Source organism: Lampetra fluviatilis, chromosome 34, assembly GCF_964198595.1.
Source record: "Lampetra fluviatilis chromosome 34, kcLamFluv1.1, whole genome shotgun sequence".
Taxonomy (NCBI): Eukaryota; Metazoa; Chordata; class Hyperoartia; order Petromyzontiformes; family Petromyzontidae; genus Lampetra; species Lampetra fluviatilis.
In genome coordinates this window covers 1,264,288-1,283,899 of record NC_136308.1, presented here as the reverse complement: position 1 = coordinate 1,283,899, position 19,612 = coordinate 1,264,288, and the positions used below count along the sequence as shown (strand labels likewise).

The 19,612-nt window shown below is 49.4% G+C and overlaps 1 protein-coding gene across 2 annotated transcripts in view; it reads left to right on the top strand.

Annotated features, from left to right (window-relative positions):
- The first annotated feature begins 1,881 nt into the window (after window positions 1-1,881).
- LOC144944272 (uncharacterized) overlaps window positions 1,882-19,612 on the top strand; it is a 36,938-nt gene continuing 19,207 nt past the window's right edge. For both annotated transcript variants that reach the window (XM_078872290.1, XM_078872289.1), the window contains exons 1-3: window positions 1,882-2,482; window positions 12,904-13,000; window positions 18,078-18,278. In XM_078872290.1, coding sequence (XP_078728416.1) covers window positions 12,904-13,000; window positions 18,078-18,278 — 298 coding nt within the window. In that variant the 5' untranslated portion in view covers window positions 1,882-2,482. The remainder of the gene's footprint in view (window positions 2,483-12,903; window positions 13,001-18,077; window positions 18,279-19,612) is intronic.

Here is a 19,612-nt window from a genome sequence, read left to right as displayed (position 1 = left end):
TGCATTACGTTTTGTGTTTAAATTTAAGAATACATTCACAAAGGAGGAATCGATGGTGTCATCCGTTTTCGGTTCATGTGAGCAAAAGCGTGTCTCGACTCGTCTCAATGGGGGAGGGATGGAGGGGGAGTTAATTTGTTTACATAGGACCTCACGAACAAACACACACATCCAGTGGCTATTTTTTTTATCCCAGTCATTCATTGTAAGATTGCATTGTTACATCTACCATATTACGCTGATTAATTAAAAGACGCACATTTCACCCTCCCTGTATTTTAAAGGAGCTTTGGCGGTGCGTCTTATAATCCGGTAGCTGTACGCGTGTGTGTGTGGACCGGCAAGGGTTTGTGCGTCTGATTATCTTGAGAATACGGTCTCAGTCATCGCATTACTTCTGCAGTTACTTCTGAAAAGTAACTCTGCTCTCTCGCCGCGTGGTGCGTGTCAGTGTGTGTGTGTATGTGTGTGTATGTGTGTGTGTCAGTGTGCACGCGAGGCCACCCAGTGCGGTGTGTAAACACAAAGACGGCCGGGCGTGGGGCTGGCTACCCACCCCCTTGTGGGCCCTGCCGATCTTACTAAGCACTTGCCCCAACAGTCTGTTAAAGGCCATATTATGGGGGGTTGGGTGGGGGTCTTTGTGTGAGTCACATGTAAGTAGGATGTGACATACATTAGGCACCTGATTGAAAAAAATCGGACTGCATCTCCCTGAGCGTAACCCTGCGATGCTGTGTTTCGGAAAAAAAAACCCACCAATTATGTGGCCCCTTCACATTTTAGAAATTAAAAAAAGAGCATTGGATTAATGATCATGACCGTTCTTCTCTGCGATCACTGTGCGAGGCAGGCAGTGATGGAGCGGCCGCAACACACGGCTGCTTGCCGTGCGTTGCGAGCGTGGTGGGTTTTTTTTTCGCTGGCCCGGGCTAATTGATCCCACGTGTGTGCGGATCGCAAGGCGGTGGTGGAGGGTTCATGGGTACAGTGCGCACACATTCCTGCACACAGCCGTTCAGCTCGTTGCATCACAGACGCTCTCAGTCACCGCCTACCACTTGCAGTGGTGTGTGGGGCGTAACATTAAGTGCTGGGAAGGTAGACGCATTGGTGAAAGAGGGTAAAATAAACAGTGTACCCAGCGGGTCACACACACGAGACAAAGACCCCCGTGTGGCATTAACAGACTGTTGGGGCAAGTGCTGTTAGCGAGCACCTATGAAGCCCGGCACGACACACGGAGGGGTGGGTGGCCAACAACACGCCCGGCTGCCTTTGTCTCCCCAGTGGCAATGTTTAAACACGGCGTACTAATTTTAGGCTGAGTAGACCTTGGGGAGGCCCGGGACCGGTTCAGGTAATCGTCATTGGTGTTGGCCGTGAGCTGGAATTGAGTTCGTAACGCGGCATAGCGGTGACCGCTACATTACCGCACCCCATACACGCCCACGTGTACACACACGCACACGTGTACACACACGTGTACACATGAGTTGCTCTGTCTGACTAAGCACATACGTGTACACACACACGCACGTGTACACACACATACGCACGTGTACACACACGCACACGTGTACACACACGCCCACGTGTACACACACAAACACACGTGTACACATAAGTTGCTCTGCCAACTAAGCACAAACACAAGCGTGTACACATGACTTGCTGTCTAAGCACACACGTGTACACACACACACGCCCACGTGTACACACACACACACGTGTACACACACATGCACACGTGTACACACGAGTTGCTCTGCCAGACTAAGCACAAACACACGCGTGTACACATGACTTGCTGTCTAAGCACACGTGTACACACACACGTGTACACACACGCACACACGGTGCTCCGGATGTGACGGCAGTGGCCGGGCTGGGTCTCGAGAGGGGAATGGACTGGGGCGAGCCCCGACCACGACGATGCCCCCCCCCCAGACGCAGCCTCAGCGCCGTGAGTTGTGCAGTGGGGGGGGGGCGAGAGACGCAGAGAATTAGCGAGGCTGCTGCTGCTACGGCTCCCCTCCACTGCGGCTCTTCAACTCCAGTATCATCAACAACAACAACAGCAGCAGCAGCAGCTTGCCAACACAAAGGTCCCAACCTCTTCGTTCACAAGTGTTTTGTTAGCGAGCTCCTGTTAAGGCGGACGGGGTCCACAAACCCCGGAGTCGGACTGAGTGGGAGCAGCAGCAGCATCAGCAGCACGCCCAGAGGAGGAGGCACACGGGGCGGGGGGGGTGGCAGACAGGGACACGCCAGGCAGACAGGGGACACGCCAGGCAGACAGGGACACGCCAGGCAGACAGGGGAGGTGAGAGAGACGAGTGGCAAGACGAGACGGAAGCGAAGCAAAGTTTAAGATCGGGAATGAACGCGGCTCGGGTTCACGCTTGAGACGACGTCGTAGAAGTCTCGAAGCTCTGTCCGAAGTGTGACTTGGGAGAGCCCTGCCTTGATTGATGTACAGGTGAGTCGTCTCCTACGCGAAGTTTATCTTCGTCGAAGTTATTTGTCGTCACTGTTGTTATTTAATGGAGCGTGCTCAATGCTGCTGTGTTGCTGCGTTAAACGTTTGGATGCTCTTCTGTTGTGCCGTGTGTGTGTGTCATGCCGTGTGTGTGTGTCGTGTGTTGTGTGTGTGTCATGCCGTGTGTGTGTGTTGTGTGTGTATCATGCCGTGTGTGTGTGTTGTGTGTGTGTCATGCCGTGTGTGTGTGTCGTGTGTGTGTTGTGTGTGTCATGCCGTGTGTGTGTGTTGTGTGTGTGTCATGCCGTGTGTGTGTGTTGTGTGTGTGTGATGCCGTGTGTGTGTTGTGTGTGTGTCATGCTGTGTGTGTGTTGTGTGTGTGTGATGCCGTGTGTGTGTGTTGTGTGTGTGTGATGCCGTGTGTTGTGTGTGTTGTGTGTGATGCCGTGTGTGTGTTGTGTGTGTGTCATGCCGTGTGTGTTGTGTTGTGTGTGTGATGCCGTGCGTGTGTGTTGTGTGTGTGTGTTATACACAGGCGAGTTCAATCTTGTGTCCAGAATGCGCAAGGTTGTATGGCCAGGCTGTGTGTCGTACACCCTCCTCCACCCGACACACACACACACATGTTCATACACGCTGGTGCTGACGTGACTCAACACCCCCCCCACACACAACACCCCCCCCCACAACCCCCCCACACACAACACACCCCCCCACACACAACACCCCCCCCCCACACACAACACCCCCCCCCACACACAACACCCCCCCCCACACACAACACCCCCCCCCCCCACACACACAACACTCCCCCCCCCCCACACACAACACCCCCCCCCCCACACACAACACCCCCCCCACACACACAACACCCCCCCCCACACACACAACACCCCCCCCCCCCCACACACAACACCCCCCCCCCCACACACAACACCCCCCCACACACAACACCCCCCCCACACACAACACCCCCCCCCCACACACAACACCCCCCCCACACACAACACCCCCCCCACACACAACACCCCCCCCCCCCACACACAACACCCCCCCCCCACACACAACACCCCCCCCCCCACACACAACACCCCCCCCACACACACAACACCCCCCCCCACACACATCACCCCCCCCCCACACACACACACCCCCCCCACACACACACAACACCCCCCCCACACACAACACCCCCCCCCCACACACAACACCCCCCCCCCCCACACACAACACCCCCCCCCCCCACACACACAACACCCCCCCACACACACACACACAACACCCCCCCCCCACACACAACACCCCCCCACACACACACACACAACACCCCCCCCCCCCCACACACAACACCCCCACACACAACACCCCCCCACACACACACACACAACACCCCCCCCCCCACACACAACACCCCCACACACAACACCCCCCCCCACACACAACACCCCCCCCCCACACACAACACCCCCCCCCCCACACACAACACCCCCCCCACACACACAACACCCCCCCCACACACATCACCCCCCCCCCCACACACACACACACCCCCCCCACACACACAACACCCCCCCCCCCACACACAACACCCCCCCCCCACACACAACACCCCCCCCCACACACAACACCCCCCCCCCACACACACACACAACACCCCCCCCCCACACACAACACCCCCCCACACACACACACACAACACCCCCCCCCCCCACACACAACACCCCCCCACACACACACACACACCCCCCCCCCCCACACACAACACCCCCACACACAACACCCCCCCACACACACACACACAACACCCCCCCCCCACACACAACACCCCCACACACAACACCCCCCCCCCCCACACACAACACCCCCCCCCACACACAACACCCCCCCCCCACACACAACACCCCACACACACACACAACACCCCCCCCCACACACACAACACCCCCACACACACCCCCCCCCCACACACACACACCCCCCCCCCACACACACCCCCCCCCCCCACACACCCCCCCCCCCACACACATACACCCCCCCCCCCACACACACAACACGCGCACGTGTGGACCGCTGTGCCCAGCTCGTCACGCAGCTCACTCGGCAATGTGACAGCGCGTGTGTGTCTGGCCGTGTCGGGTGGAGGAGGGTGGACGACAAACACACACATTTCACTCCGAGACCCAGAAAATATCTATGTAAATTATGAATCGTACATAGTATTTGTCGCTAAGAGTCTTATCGTACTTTATGTACGTGTGTGTGTGTGGTATTATCATTTGTCACTTATGTACAGCACAAGGTGGATAATGCTGCCAGTTTCTGTAAGTACATAATGGGTGTGTCATTGTAAGGGCAGTTATGTTTGCGTTTGATGTAAAGGAGTGTTGTTTTTATAGTACAGAACTGTACAAGTTCACGTGTTATATATCACATACGCTCTGATTTACGTGTTATTTGATTTATGTATATCTGCGTTTTGGGTTTCATGTTATGGTGCACCTCCGATTAGCGCGGTTGGCTGACGTACGGTGCGAAAGAGGTTCAGCACACACGTTATGGTACACTGCGTCAGATCTGCCAACCCATGCGGATTACTCGTATTCTTGTCCAGGGAAATTGAGTTTTGAGGTCCATACGGCGTACAGCTGTTTCAATAGGGCAACAATAACTATTTGTCTATTTGTTTGTATTTCTCCCTTGTGGTGGGACGCTGGAGGATGGACGGCGTGATCAATATGGTCTTAATTTGTCTGTAATAGGGTAGGGACTGATAAGGGGTTGACAGGTTTGGTGTGTATACACAAGCACCGTGTCATAGTATTGTGTTGGTGTCTTATTTGGGGTTATTGATGAGTGTGTTGTGATCTTGTACAGGCATGCACGGGGATGTTGTCTTACAGGTGTGTTACGCGTTCGAGGAAGGCACGTCGCTTGTTGTATCCTGCGTTGGGGTATTTTCTGCATGGTGCTGAGCATGTTGTGTGTTGAATTGGGATGCATTTTCCCATAAACTCCTCTTATCCGTGAGTTACACTGCAGATAGTTGAGCCAATCAATTATTGTCCAGCGGTGTCTGTAGGGGGTTGGGGTGGAGTCTCTAGCACGAGCTTATTTTGTTTGGTGTTTTCACCACGGTACGGGAGGATGTGGAGCTGAGTGGACTTGCCGATGACTGGTACCTGCGGTGTCAAGATCGGCCTCTGTGGAGGAGGCTCGTGAAGGACGCTGCTACTGGGCAGCTGGAGGCAGTCGCCCTCTAGCAATAACGGAGGGCAGAGGAGCGACGCTCACAACAACGAGCGGAGCGCTGGGTGGATAAATTACAGAAGTTGGCACAGTAGGGGGCACAGCTGCTGCATCTCCCAGTCATCTCAGTCGGCCAACCCATGGCACCCGGGTCTGTCCCGAGACCTGCTGCCAGCAAGTCTTTGACACTTTACGTGGCCTCAAAGTGCACCTAGCCTGGCACAGGCGCCGTGGTGACGTCACCGCCACTTGGTGGCGAAAGGCGGGGTATTGGTATTAGGGGTGGAGTGAAAAAAGGGGACCAATCAGAAGTGAGACCAACGCGGATTATAGGATGAGATAGGATGAAATTGTATCTGGGATCAAAACCATTTGTGAATAATGATCGGAGGATCATTATTCACATACGGACGCCCGTGTCCTGTCCCTGGGGTCGTGTGTACTGCACAGGCCGATGACATAAGTAAAATAATAACAAAAACATTTTTGACACCACTATTTTTGTCCAAAAATGTGGTCGTCTCTAACAATGTTGGCAGTGCCCAGACAGCCACAACCCACCCACGGTGGCTGCGCCCCTCCCTTGTGAGTCACCACATGTCGTCACGTGTGCGTCATCACATGTCGTCACGTGTGGCTGTGTTTTATACAGCGGCACGTGGTCATCACATGTCGTCACGTGTGGCTGTGTTTTATACAGCGGCACGTGGTCATCACATGTCGTCACGTGTGGCTGTGTTTTATACGGCTGCACTGCCATTCGTTGCGCACGGTCCTACACCGAGGTGGTCCCTTGAACAGGAGTTGCATGACACACCGGTGATTGTGCACGTTGCAGAAATTGAGCTTCTAAGTTGCACGTTTGTGGATCTCAACAGCGAGACGGCATTAACGCTTGACCACTCATCAGGCTCTTCATTGTTGCTGCCCCCACAATGCAAGTGGGTAGGGATTGTTGTCCAGATCACTCCGCGTGAATGCCACCGACAGTATGCCACTGCAAATTGAGATGTCTGTAACTGCATATTAAGGACATTAAACACATCTTCATAATTTAACACGTTTCAATGACAAATCTTCAAAGACCTTTAGTAGTACGCACATCATTTTTGTTATGAACTGTTATATATTATCATTTATGTGACGTGGCCCAGCAGTAGCGCATTCTCTGCTTGTCGCAGAGCTTGGCGGTTCGAGCCAACCGGCCACCCTGGTTAATACCAGGGCAGGTACAAACCATTAAATACTACGTGACCTCCACTTCACAGTGGACGTTAAAGATCCCCTGACGTAATTCGAAACTCCGGCAGATCTCCAATAATTATCTGCGGCGATTTTGGGGGTGGGGTGGAACCGTATCGCAAAACCCGCGGCACGCTGCGGGAGATCCATCATCCATTAAAAGTCACACCGCCACGGTGTGCTCGGATTAGGGGAGGGATTTGCCGACTGCATCAGCAAAAATATTGCCGATTACAGGAGTAGCGTGGGCACGGAACTAGCAGCTAAATTAATTTGCGATAAACTTGTGGATTCCGAGGTTATGCATTTTTCTGAGACCCAAAAGGCATGAATCTGCCATATGGGTCTGTGTTAGGTCATAAGTTACAGGAGTTCACGGATTATAAAAGCTCAGACTATTGTAGTTCTGCTGTCGTAAGCCATTGTGTGATAGCGTCATCGTCCAAATATTGCCAAATTCGAAACATTACCCACAAATTAATCAATTGGAATTACGTACAGCAATCATTGACCCCTACTGGCAGACGACGAATTCCAGTTTGCAGGCCAGGTGCCAAGTCACTTTGTACCCACAGGGACAGCTGCCACTGGGGGTGCCCTTCCACATATGAGAAATGATGCAAGTCGCTTATCGTGTGTAAAGCACTCTGCGACATCCCGATGTTTCAGGCGCTATATAATTTTTTTCATCAAATTACTTTTAGAAAACATACATGGAGGAGTTTGAGTCACCTTTTGACTGGCTGCATAGTCAAAAGGTGAAGGCGAAGTGTCTGTATATTGTTGGGAGCAATGGAGCAGCAATCTTGAGCCAGTGATGACCATTCCACATTCCCATGGTGGGGTGTTGTTGAATCTCCATGGGCCAGTGACTTGATTAGAAGAATTACCACAACGGGGTACGCATTTTATTGACCTGGACAGATAATTAACGAACTGAATGAATTCAAAACCTTGTTTGTGAGGCCAGGACTCTTAACTGCAGAGCTACCAACAAGATGAGTGTATGCTATATACTCATAATAATGAATGGATGGAGCAGCGTCACATAGCGTGCTGCGCGATGAACATGGTGACCTGAGATCAATTTGTGACCAATGCTAATCAGAGATGAGTGATTTCTGAGCCAGTCCCACACTGATCCAATAATGGTGAGGTTTGATAAGTCAAAATAAAACAACCCATGACCAACACAACAAGGCTTTTATTGCGCAGTGGATTTTGCTAAAGGGCTGTAAATTATTTTATATTCCTATTCATTATAAAAAGTGGCAAATATTTCCTCATGGCAAATTAGCCCCGGGAATGTGCCCAGTTTTTAATGCAGGTACAATTACTCAATTTATTGCAAGGGACTGAGGAGGGGAGGCTTTGCTATTTTATTACAACCGCTGTCACATAATGGGTCTGCTCTTGCGAACATGGTGAACGTGCGGTATTTTATGTCAACACTCGCTAAGCAGATGGGGCCACGCGTTTGATAACTCTGCACCGTAATTACGAATTACACGTTGTCAGGACGTTAGAGGGGGCGGGGGGGGCACAGCGTAATGAGGCATCCGTATTAACGCTGCAGTCAAGAGCTGCCTTGGCCCACGGGCAAAACCAGCAGCTGCATAGAATGTAATGGATTGGGCAGCACCTGAGTGGTGCAGAGGAACACTGATGCATAATTATTAGGTGAACCACTTAATGATGGGCCCAGTCAAATCCCTGGCCTGGGTTTGAATATTGACTTGAGTTTATTATTGTTCTGGGTTTACCTACCGATCACTATGGTGGTGTACAAAGGATTATTAAGGAATCCCATGGCCTAACACGCTGGAGTGGTTCTAACAACACAATCTATATGTTATGTAAAAGTACGTAATTGTTTTCAAAGTTCACCGGGTCGTTTTTGAGGATAACCAACTGTATTGGTGATGAAGTTAATGTAATGTTTTACAAGCAGTTTAAATCACTTCCCAGTGTTGGTGTGAGAATTGAGGAATTCAGACATCTTGAAAAATACAGACAAATCTGATGAAAAATATTTGGAAAATGTATCCTCACTAGACATGGCTTTTCCCCAGTTAATGTATGTCTTAAAGATAAACCAGTGTCTAATTGCCATGCTAATTATTTCTGCTGGGAATGAGTGGTCTGAGGAAAATACACATCTGATGAGTAACCTAAATTATTCTGGGCAGGGGTTCGAGCCTTGGAACAATTATGAAAAGAGTGATTTAGACTACGGAGGTACAATGTAGACATAAATCCAGTTTCATCAGGACAGTCATTGCTTTCTATGTCAGGCATGGACTTGTTGATGATATCTCATGAAGTGGCTACACACATCGTTGCCCATTGTAGTATTTTACAGAAAATGTATTTGTATCAAAGTGCACCGAGCCTGGCACAAGCACTATAGTAACATCACCACCACTGAGTAGGAAATGTCTACTGTTGTGTCTATGCGTGGTTTGGAAAGTAGGTCACACTCTGCACTACAATCGTGATGACGTGGGTTTAATTCCTGGCTACAATTAACAACACTCGTGCCATAAAATGTGGCATCTAAATCTGGTTGGACCCTCCCTCTGTAGGTTGACTCATTCTAACGTGAGTACCAGGTGCACTGGGGAGTTGAAGGCAGATGGGCTGACGTGGTGCCAACTGCACCACCTGCTCGCGATGTGCCGTGCCATCCTTAATAAGTGCTCGGCTGAGGCATTCCCGACTAAACAAAGAACTATATTGACTAAAAAGAGGAATTGCAAGAGACTGAAATTTAGAGTGGTGTAAATCATTACCAGCATATTCGCATTACCTCATCCTAAAACCAACGTTCGTCTTTGTTTATGCAGCAGCTCACTTTTTCCACAGTGCCTCACCGTTTGACTCGTTCTCTGGCTCAAACACTTGCACATACAGTACTTGGGATTTGTTCCCACCGTCCAAATCCTGAATTAGCACGTAACCCGCACAAGCGGTAATGCCATTTGCAGTTGTCCCTTACCTGTTATCAAAGTGCCTTCACGCTCAGACGAGCCGGCTCAATCACTGCTCAACCGTCTCCGTTCCCACCCAGTTAAACAAAATAAAGACACTTGGAAACCCCCATTGGTGCTCCTCAGGCAGTGTGGGAAATTACGTAGCCTTTGTGCACATGCCAGTCGCTTCATGAGGCAATCACGGTTGACCTCCCACAAGATGATACGCGGTTTACCACCCCTGGAGGAATGATATGCTGAGTTCACTCCCCCACCACCACAACCACAGCCCCCCCCACCCGCACCAGATGGAAATTGAACTCGAAGCATTCCGCTCGTGAGCTGAGCGCTCGTTCCACAGAACTACAGGATAATTTCTGTTATCCGCGGAATTGTGTGCAACCAGTGTCGCCGATCCGATCATTGGCAGGGTTTCCCGTGAATTTACTCCTGGATAATAGAAAGAATGGGGCCAAGGACAATCGGAGATTTTGTGGACCCTTCAGCTGATTGAGGATGGAAATCACACAAAAATCCCAAGTGATTTCCTTCCTCAAAGTAGCATCGAGTCGGTACTCATTGCCTGTATGCAGCTCTTAGCCAGTGGTGCAAATTCTACATTCTTATGGCGGGCGGTTGAGTCATAGGAAAAGAACCGTTGACAAGTTGGTGCTCGTTTTATTGACCCCAAGAGCGTTGATGGGCCGAGTCGACCGCCAACCAGGATTTGAACTCGCAAACCTCCCGATTTGCGAGCGTTGAATATAATAATGATAACACAACCACCGTCATTCTTTCGTCTGGACAGGCCCCCTTAATACGTTTCGCATCCGTTGGCCCGTTACTCGGGGCAGCTCCGAGTGGCGGCGCGCACGTTCTCAGCGTCCAGCAGACTCTGTCAGCGAAGACTTTGCCTCGGGGCTCTTTCCACTGGAGCCGTCTCAACCACTCATTACTCAGCCGGTGTGAAATGTTAACCCCTCTGAAAAGCATTTCTTCAAGGTGGATTAATTGCAAAGATATAATGTAATAAGTCTTGCCCATCCACGGAGTTCAAACCGGGTCATGAAATGTAGGATTAAAAAAAAACCTGTCAAAAGTGTCTGCTCATGCATAGGCAAACACGTTGGGCAGTTTGCTCTCTCCATTGTGGAAAGTGTGGCCTGCAAATGTCTTGTTCGCTGCTTTAGTGGGTTCAGGGTAATAATAAATTATTACTATTATTATCATTATTACACAGACAAGGGCTTGTTTCGCTGCCAAAAAGGAATCCCACACATTTACGTCTCTCGGACCAAGATGCGTGAATATTCCACATGATTGCTTTGCAGCAGCATTTGTGCAGGAGACGCGTGAGCCGGATTTCACTTTCTGAGTCCCATCGGCAGTGTGAGGCCTGATACACACAGGCCCGACACGGTGGGGCCCATTTTCACGCAGAGAGCTAAACTGGAGTCTTTTACTGGTAGGAACCTCCTGGTTACACCAGCCCACAGGAGATTATTGTGTCCGTCGTGCAGGGAGGGGCTGGGTGGGGAGGGAGAGGCTGGGTGGGGAGGGGAGGATGGGGAGGGGCTGGGTGGGGAGGGTAGGGAGGGGCTGGGAAGGGCTGGGTGGGGAGGATACTGGTCACCCGTGGTGCCCTTATAAAACTCAACGTTTAACCTACTCACGACGGCTTGTGCCCGCCCTCACAGTTGGCCACATTTGCGGAATACACCACGCCTCCGTTGACCCTGGCCATTGGCCGAGCAACCCAACGTTCCTACCACCTCCCTCCGCAAGACAATGTGTTTTCTATCACTCATTTGTTGGGTTGCCTATTTTTATCGGCAAAACCCTTTTGCGAACAAGGTTTGGGGCCCGTTTCGAAGGATCAGGAAACGTTGGCTCAGAGAGGCAGCGAGGTGGTAGGGTTGAAAGCGATTTTAAGTTCGTTGTTGGTGAGACGGGCATGTTGAATTGTACATTACTACCCTTGACACGCCCGTTTCACAAACACGGAGGAGGAGGCATCGTCGTCATCGGAGCGATGATTCACCACTCCCCTAACTGCCTCAACCGCCTCCAATGTAAAAGTATAGCCGTTGCTGTACACGAACATCAGCCGTCTGAAGAAGAAGCCTTAACATGGCATAATAAAACTACTGGGTGTACACTTTTTTCTGTCCCGTTGCGTATGACCAACACTGCCATGTGTGGCCTCCTTAAGTGCACCTGGCCTGGCACACACAACTGCCGAGGGGACATCACTGCCGCTTTAGGAGCGGAATGGCAACCGATACTGTTGTTGTTGTCGTTGTTTGTGTTTGTGCATTCAAATTAAATGCATCTTGGATCGTGTTCTCTCCGATGCAGTAAACGATAATGGGGCCATTGACAATAAGAACTGCAACAAACAAAATCTCCGCATCTAATTGCCTTTTAAATATCCCTGGAACGAGAATTGGAAAAGGTGACTAAAGCCTCCTTTGCTGTTGCGGCACCGACGTTGTGGAACGACGTTGTTCCTTCCCTCAACGTCGTAAATCCTCCTCCAAAAATATCTCGAAGCAGAAGAATAGTGCAGGATACAGCAGTCACATTTGCAAATGTGATTTGTAACTTTCATCTTTACCTGTGTATCGTTGGTTAAATGTCATTGTGCCATTACATTGAGGGACTGCTGCTGTGTGGCGTTACCTTGGTGTGATCTGGGACTGTTTTGTTGTTTTCTACTCCCTTGCTCAAGCTTTAACGAATCGCTCTTAGTGTTTCTTGAGTGACTTGCTTACAATGTTTTCTATGCGTACACTCCTATGGTGTGTGTTGTATTGTTTGCTGTTGTAGCTTGCTGACCCGCCCATACTGGGCATCTGTGTGACGGAGCTTCATAGCTCATCGGATTCCTCCTGCAGTTTCAATACAGATTCTGATTCTGGTGCCGCCGCTGCCGCTCCGTTCTGTTTGTTGGGTCTGTAGATGTCAGGCTCGAGAGCTTGTCCAGACACACAGCCCGGCGACTGTTCAGAGCGCGACGACCGTGAGACGCAAGAGAAGAGGCCGCTTCTTCTGAATGGCGAGTACACGGCGCGATTCGCTCACTCGCTGGCTCGCTCCCTTGCCAGGGTTGCTCGTCAACTTCAGCACTTCGCTCCGTCTCGTATTTTGATAGCCCACTGGACAGCAATTTGAGGCGTCTCGGAGCGCTGTACATAAACTCAACTTGACATGCATGCCCAACAGTTAGGATACAGTGTACGGAATACATGACATTTCGTTTAAGAATAACAAAGCCTTGTACCATAGGCAATGTAATGTATCGGAATTTTATTTCGTTAGAAGTCGGATTGGTAACGGTGCAGCCCTGCAATTGCGTGCACTGGCCACTGCTGGCTAAAGTTGAATAATTTGTCAATAATAATAGACTGCCCTTTAAAGAGCTCCCCTGGCGTGCGGATCATGGAGCAATGCTTGACCATACTTCACTATGCTGGTCAGTGCGAGTTCATGAAGAGGGGGTTGATATCACTTGCCATCAGGAATCTGTCCCAAGTCTCCCAGTTCACAGTGGGGTACGATAACCACTGCGCCACCACTCCCTCCACCCAGAGGTATAAAATTTAATCTCATGTCTGACTGTGCAAAGTGTCCCCCTGGTTAATTAGCACTGTGCTGACCTTCCTCGGATACATGTGGAAATTCAACATTCCTATGGCGAGGGATATTTTATGATAATGAGCTTCACTGATCCAAACCAAACGAGCTCACACGATCTAAAATGCAAAAACGGCAACTCCTCCAAACTGATTTGAATTGTTATTGCAATGTGCTTTATCATTACTACCACTACTACAGGATTATTATTGTTGTTGTTGAAATTAATAGTCATTTAATTTTAGAGTCACCAGTGTCTAGCACATTAATTTTAAAAATGTCGTCTTTTTTGCCGTCGCGTTTGGTTGCCACATTGGGGTTTTCTTTCTTCACTCCTTGCCTTTTATTCTGCGCTGAACGTTTGAGTCGTGAGACGCACCACCGCCTCGCGTGCCGCGCCCGTCTCCCTCACACACAAGACGTTGACGTTGGTCTCAGTGGGCCCCCAGTTTGCTTCCAGGTAACGATCGTCGGCGAATTCATTGAAACGTGGAGAGGTTCTCCCCGCGAATGGAAACACGGTTTCCGCGTGGCAGATGAGATCATGGATCTCGATTTTAAAATACGATTCAGATGTAATGCTGCAAATAGAAAAATATATTTAACACTGTAATAGTATGTAATGAACCAGATAATTTATAGCTACATCTATCCTAAATGAAAAGGAAAAAGACATTTACAAACGGTGTTCCCTCAGCCGAACTGATCTTATCTTCGTATCTAGATTTATATGGTATCACAAGGTAGGCTTCAGGTCTACATTTTATTACTCGGGAGAGCCCAACTCGGGGAATCTATCGAGAATTCTAAAACTAGTGGGAGAACCACCACAAGCCGGCTTTGTTTTATTTTCCTGCGAAGCCAAAGGAAATGACGCAAAGCCAATCAACAACAGCTCTCGGGAAATGTTTATCCCAACATTGATTTTTATCGTACTTGCCTGCAGTAAATTGAACGCTGAGCAAATGGTTGTTTCTAAAACCCACGTACTGATGCTACTTACTTGGTGCACGATGAAGCCCGCACTGGCCAGCAAGGGGAAGTATGGCCATACAAACCCCTTCGCTGATGTGGCATAGTCGAGAGCCGCCCATCCCACAGTGTGTTGGCTGAAAGGGGCTACACGTGATTATTATTGTTGTTGAGTGATTATTGTTTATCATAGTATCCGACTGGGTGGCTCAACTCGCAATCAGAAGGTCACGAGATGAAATCCTGGTCAAGGGTCAACTCATCATCATCATCATCATCCATACATGGTCACTAAAATGACTACCACCTTGCGAGAAATTATGAAGCAATTATCCTACGGAGAAAAAACTGGCCCCCGTCATAGGAATGTTGAATTTGTACCAATGGCTGAGGACTGTTAGAGGGAGGAGACAAGGGCGCACTCCCACGTTGACGTTGTTTGTTTTGGCGAGAGATTGACTACTTAATGGTCAATTGCTGGAGTGCAGGTTGGAGCTGGTAAGTCATTAGCGATTCAGGGGTTAAGCATGCATGAAAGGCTTTGCATTGATTCCTTAATGAAGGCTTTGATGATGATGCCGGCCTCCTGTCTGTACCACTGCCAAGGCACTTCCGCAGCTAGCTTAGTGGGCTATTGATGCTCCCAAACAAGATCAGCTGTTGTCATTTGAGTGGAGTGTTACGGTTGTAAGCATTAGACTCTCAAGACGAAATCAATGTGCATTTCAACTTGCAAAAACACACGAGTTGACTGGGTGAATTTAAAGACTTTCTGAATATTGTTGCCGAGTGATTGGACCAGCAATGCTGGGATTCTGTGTTTAAATGGGGAGGGGGGGGGGTGCTTGGTTGTGGGGTGTTACCAGCCCACCTGTGGTCGAACCGGGTTCTCCTGTGTCGCGAGGCGATGATCTCAGCCCTCCTGCGCAGGAATGACGACAGACAAACACATCCCATCCACACCGGAGTTGCAAAACAAGTCAAATCGTCTTCCTGCACCAACGAGCGATGGGGCAATGTTTATTATCCGCGTTGCTGGCCTTGAGCCCAGTGGTGGAAATACCGCATACCTCTCCGTGTTCGACTGTGCCCATCACTTCCCTGGGTAGAGTAAAATATGAACACCAGAAACACAAGTCCATAGACTTACAACTAAAGTAGTGATTGTGCTTGTATAAGAAATTGCCTTACCCCGATCAGTGTAATGTAACCATGTGTTGCTTGTGTCAAAACTGAGCTTCATATGAAGCCCAGATGCTCTAAACCAGGCCAGAGCTTGCATGCTGAAACAAATGCTGCTTGATCACAGTGGTCTGAAAAGCCATAAAGCCAAAGGATTACCATAGGAATGTGGAGTGTCCACCACTGGTTCACAGTTGGCGGTGGAAATGACCGTGGCTGCATAGCTGAACATGGGGCCACTTGGACTGACGGCCTATGCCCTGCTGGTGATGTGTGGTTTGCAGCTGTTGCTGGAGAAGGAATTTGGTAGGGTTTTAAATATTTCACCCGGCACCTGTTTTTCATTTCATTGGCTTTGAGGTTGCTGCTCGCTCAAAAGGTTAACGATTTACTTTGAAACGAAATGTATTTTCACGCAATAAAATCTTCCGTTATGAAAAACACAAGTAGAACAAAGAAAAAGCCCTCGCTTGTGAAACACAATGAGGGGTGCAGCGCCCAACGAGTTTGACACGCGAATACAAGAAGAATGAACCCAACAAGTTAAAATGCCATTCCCGGTCAGACTAAAGATTTATTTGAACTTGAGGTCAGAAACCTGCCACCTGTAATGGATCATCACGGCGCTGTACACGTTTGTAAACGCTGTACATCTTTGATTGAACAAGGCAGATGTTACCGAGGCAGGCGTCCGAGTGGCACCAGGAGTTGGTGACACAACCAAGGGGAGAGGCCTAGGGCAAGGGTCGGCAGACCAAGTAACAAGAAGTGGATGATTTTTTTGTCAAATTCGGTGAAAAATATTTAATAGAGCCACAATGCAACGTGAATGTGAGACGGGTTGGTCCTTAATAAATAACGTCAGAAGCGGTCATTAAGGAGCCGTAGGTTGCTGACACCTGACCTAGAGCCTCTGATGGTAGGATCTTATAAGAGCGTTGTTTGTGGTTAGGTGTCAACGTTAGAGCAACTCTGAGGTCTCAGAGCAGGAACTTAGCAACGACATCAACAACATTTGCCGTGATGGCGACGTGACCTCGACTGCCTCACAGTTGGAATATCGTGAGTTGAACTTGTGGCTGGGAGTCAACTCGGCTCATCATCCCCCTGAGATCATTACATTGAGGACTACTTTTTGGTAAGTCAACAGTGCTGTAGAGACTGACTCACACCATAGGATTGTGAACTGTTCGTCATTGGCTCTGGATTGATTGCCTGAATATTTGAGCAGGTAGCCACACTGACTTGGTCGGTATACAACTTTATTCGAGATGAGTTACATTTTCTTCTGATAATGGATTGTGAGATATCTATTTAATTTTTTGCGTTTTTTTGTATTTAAAATATAATACATTTAAATAAAATTTAATTAAATTAATTCAACATTTAATCAAATGTTTAGCATCATTCCATCACCAAAACAATGCATTTAATGTAAACAAAGCCTATATATAATTTTATTTAACAAACTTAGGAAGACATTCCCAACCTATATATGTGCTTAAAACGTGCATATAAAAAACAACACAAAGATCCCCCATATAGCCTTCACAATAGACTGTTGGGTCAAGTTAGTGAGCACCTATGAAGACCGGCATGGCACACGAGGAGGTGATTTGGCCAGCATTACGCCTGGCCGCCTTCATCTCCCCAATTGTGACGATGTTAACACACATTGCCAGAACTGGTTTAGATTTCGCCAATTTTGTCTGTGAACGGGAATCGAGCTCAGTTCATTGGGTTCACAGTGCAGCACGCTAACCACTGCCACACTGCTGCTCACGTATACCACAGACGCACGCACGCATGTATGCTGTGAACTGTACTTGCAATTGTATTTGACATACATATATCCTTATTAGTTTAGATCTTTAACAACTAATTTGTCAACAAACATTGGCCTTAAATGGAAAATAATAGAAATTGGTAATGTTTTGGTTGCACACCGTTCGTGCAATAATCACCACGTATTCGTATAAACGAAATTGTTATACAATTTCAAAGTATTTTTTCCAAGCCAACGTGTTACAGGACATTTATTTCCCTGATTATCAATGCACGGTCATGGGTATTTTCAGTTCCTCCTGCAAGCGCGGTTCTTTCCGCTCCTATTTCTATTTGCTTCGTTGCTGTTCTTCTATGAAAGAGATATATATTTATAAAAGATATATTTATTTATGAAATATATATATATTTATTAAAACGATATATTTATATTCTTTTTGCTTTTCTCATTTTCAGCGAGCCAGGTCACTCTTGCAAACGAGACTCGTCATCATCCGCTCACCTCGAGCACCTCGCCCGGCTCAACAGAATCAAACGTGAGCGTGATGTTTGGGTTGCAGCGGGGGACGGAGCGCGCCTGCCGTCGGAGCGAGCCGACGATGGCGCGGACGAGGCCGGCTCTCCGGGAGGGGAGAGCTCTGCACTCGTGCGCACGCCCGGCGAGGAGCGGGGGCAGCGCGCCGCCACCGCCGCCGCCGCCGCTGACGATGAGCGGGGAGGAGAGCGCAAGTCGGAACCCGCTCCTGAGCTCAACGGAGAAGGTACGGCCACCTTGCCTCCGTCCGTGAGATCCTTCACCGCAATCATGATGATGCGTGGGTAATGCCGACCTGATGATGCCGGCCAATAGGCGTCTATTTGGTGTTTGAGCATCTGAAACTACACCTGCTGTATTGTTGCTCTGTTCGCTTTGCAACGCAGCTCACCGCAGTGGTTATGCGCACGCACGGCCTCGGGAATCGAATTCGGATCGCCGGGTTCGTAGCACAAATGGACTTGCGTATGCACACACACGCGATGGCAAAGTTGCTTATGCACCACTGCTGTGTTTCGAGTGCAGAAGGTAACCTTGCAAAGGCACGCATGCAGAGCAGCCTGATGCAGTGATAACAAAGCTAACAAAAGCACTGACACTGAACGCCGACTGGCTGGCGTGCGTGTGTGTGTGTGTGTGCGCCATGTCACAAAATGAATGTAGCGTGAAGGAGCAATGAGGTGGGAACAGGTTGACAAGTTGTGCAGCAAGTTTGTCCGTACAATGTAGTCGCGCTTGCACAAGGGAATGTTTATTTTGATTTATTTATAAAAACATGCCACCTGTAAACTCGCTTGGGATGGAACGATTCGATTGCAAGGCTGTCCAGGGTATTCTCATCGTCGGCCCGTTTGTCACAAAGCAAGCAACGCGCAATTAATTTAAGCTCACGCAGATTCATATCTGTCTCAGTGTTCCAGAGAGTATCGTGTAGGGTACGCGTAGACCTCTTTTTCACCGCACAAGCGATCCGGGCCGTGTCGAGTTAGCGACACGGGCGCGCCGCTGACGTCGCACGCAGTGACCGCACGCAAGTCGGTGACGCGGCGACGCCGTGGCCTCACGGAGTCCCGGCTGGCGGTCACGCACAAACACCCGCCACCGGCCCCGCTTGGGCCCACGAGGCAGATCGGGACGTCTTTGAGAGGCCGGCGTGTTGCGGTTTGGTTCTGGCTCGGCTCTACGAGTAGTACCGTGATGGCCCATGCTGACTCAGCTCAGATTTGCCAGTGGTATTATTTTCTCGGTAATTTTTAGTCTTGCATGGAAGACATCATTGTCCGTTGTGAGAATGCGTGTTGTCAGCAGCAGCTTTTGTTTATATACTCCGACCTTATTTTACATTTGTAGAGCGTCTTTGCTCAAGGTGCCTGACGTAGTTTAATACAGGTTAACATAATAGAATGATTTAGCTGGCGGAGGCATGCAAGGGCTGAATAATGGGTGACCACGATAGAGGTAGGGGAGGGATGGGAAGAAGTTAGAGGGGCGAGAGGAGGGAAGAGGAAGAGAATGGGGAATAGAGATGAGGTGGGGCATTAAGAGAGGAACGGTTCAGGA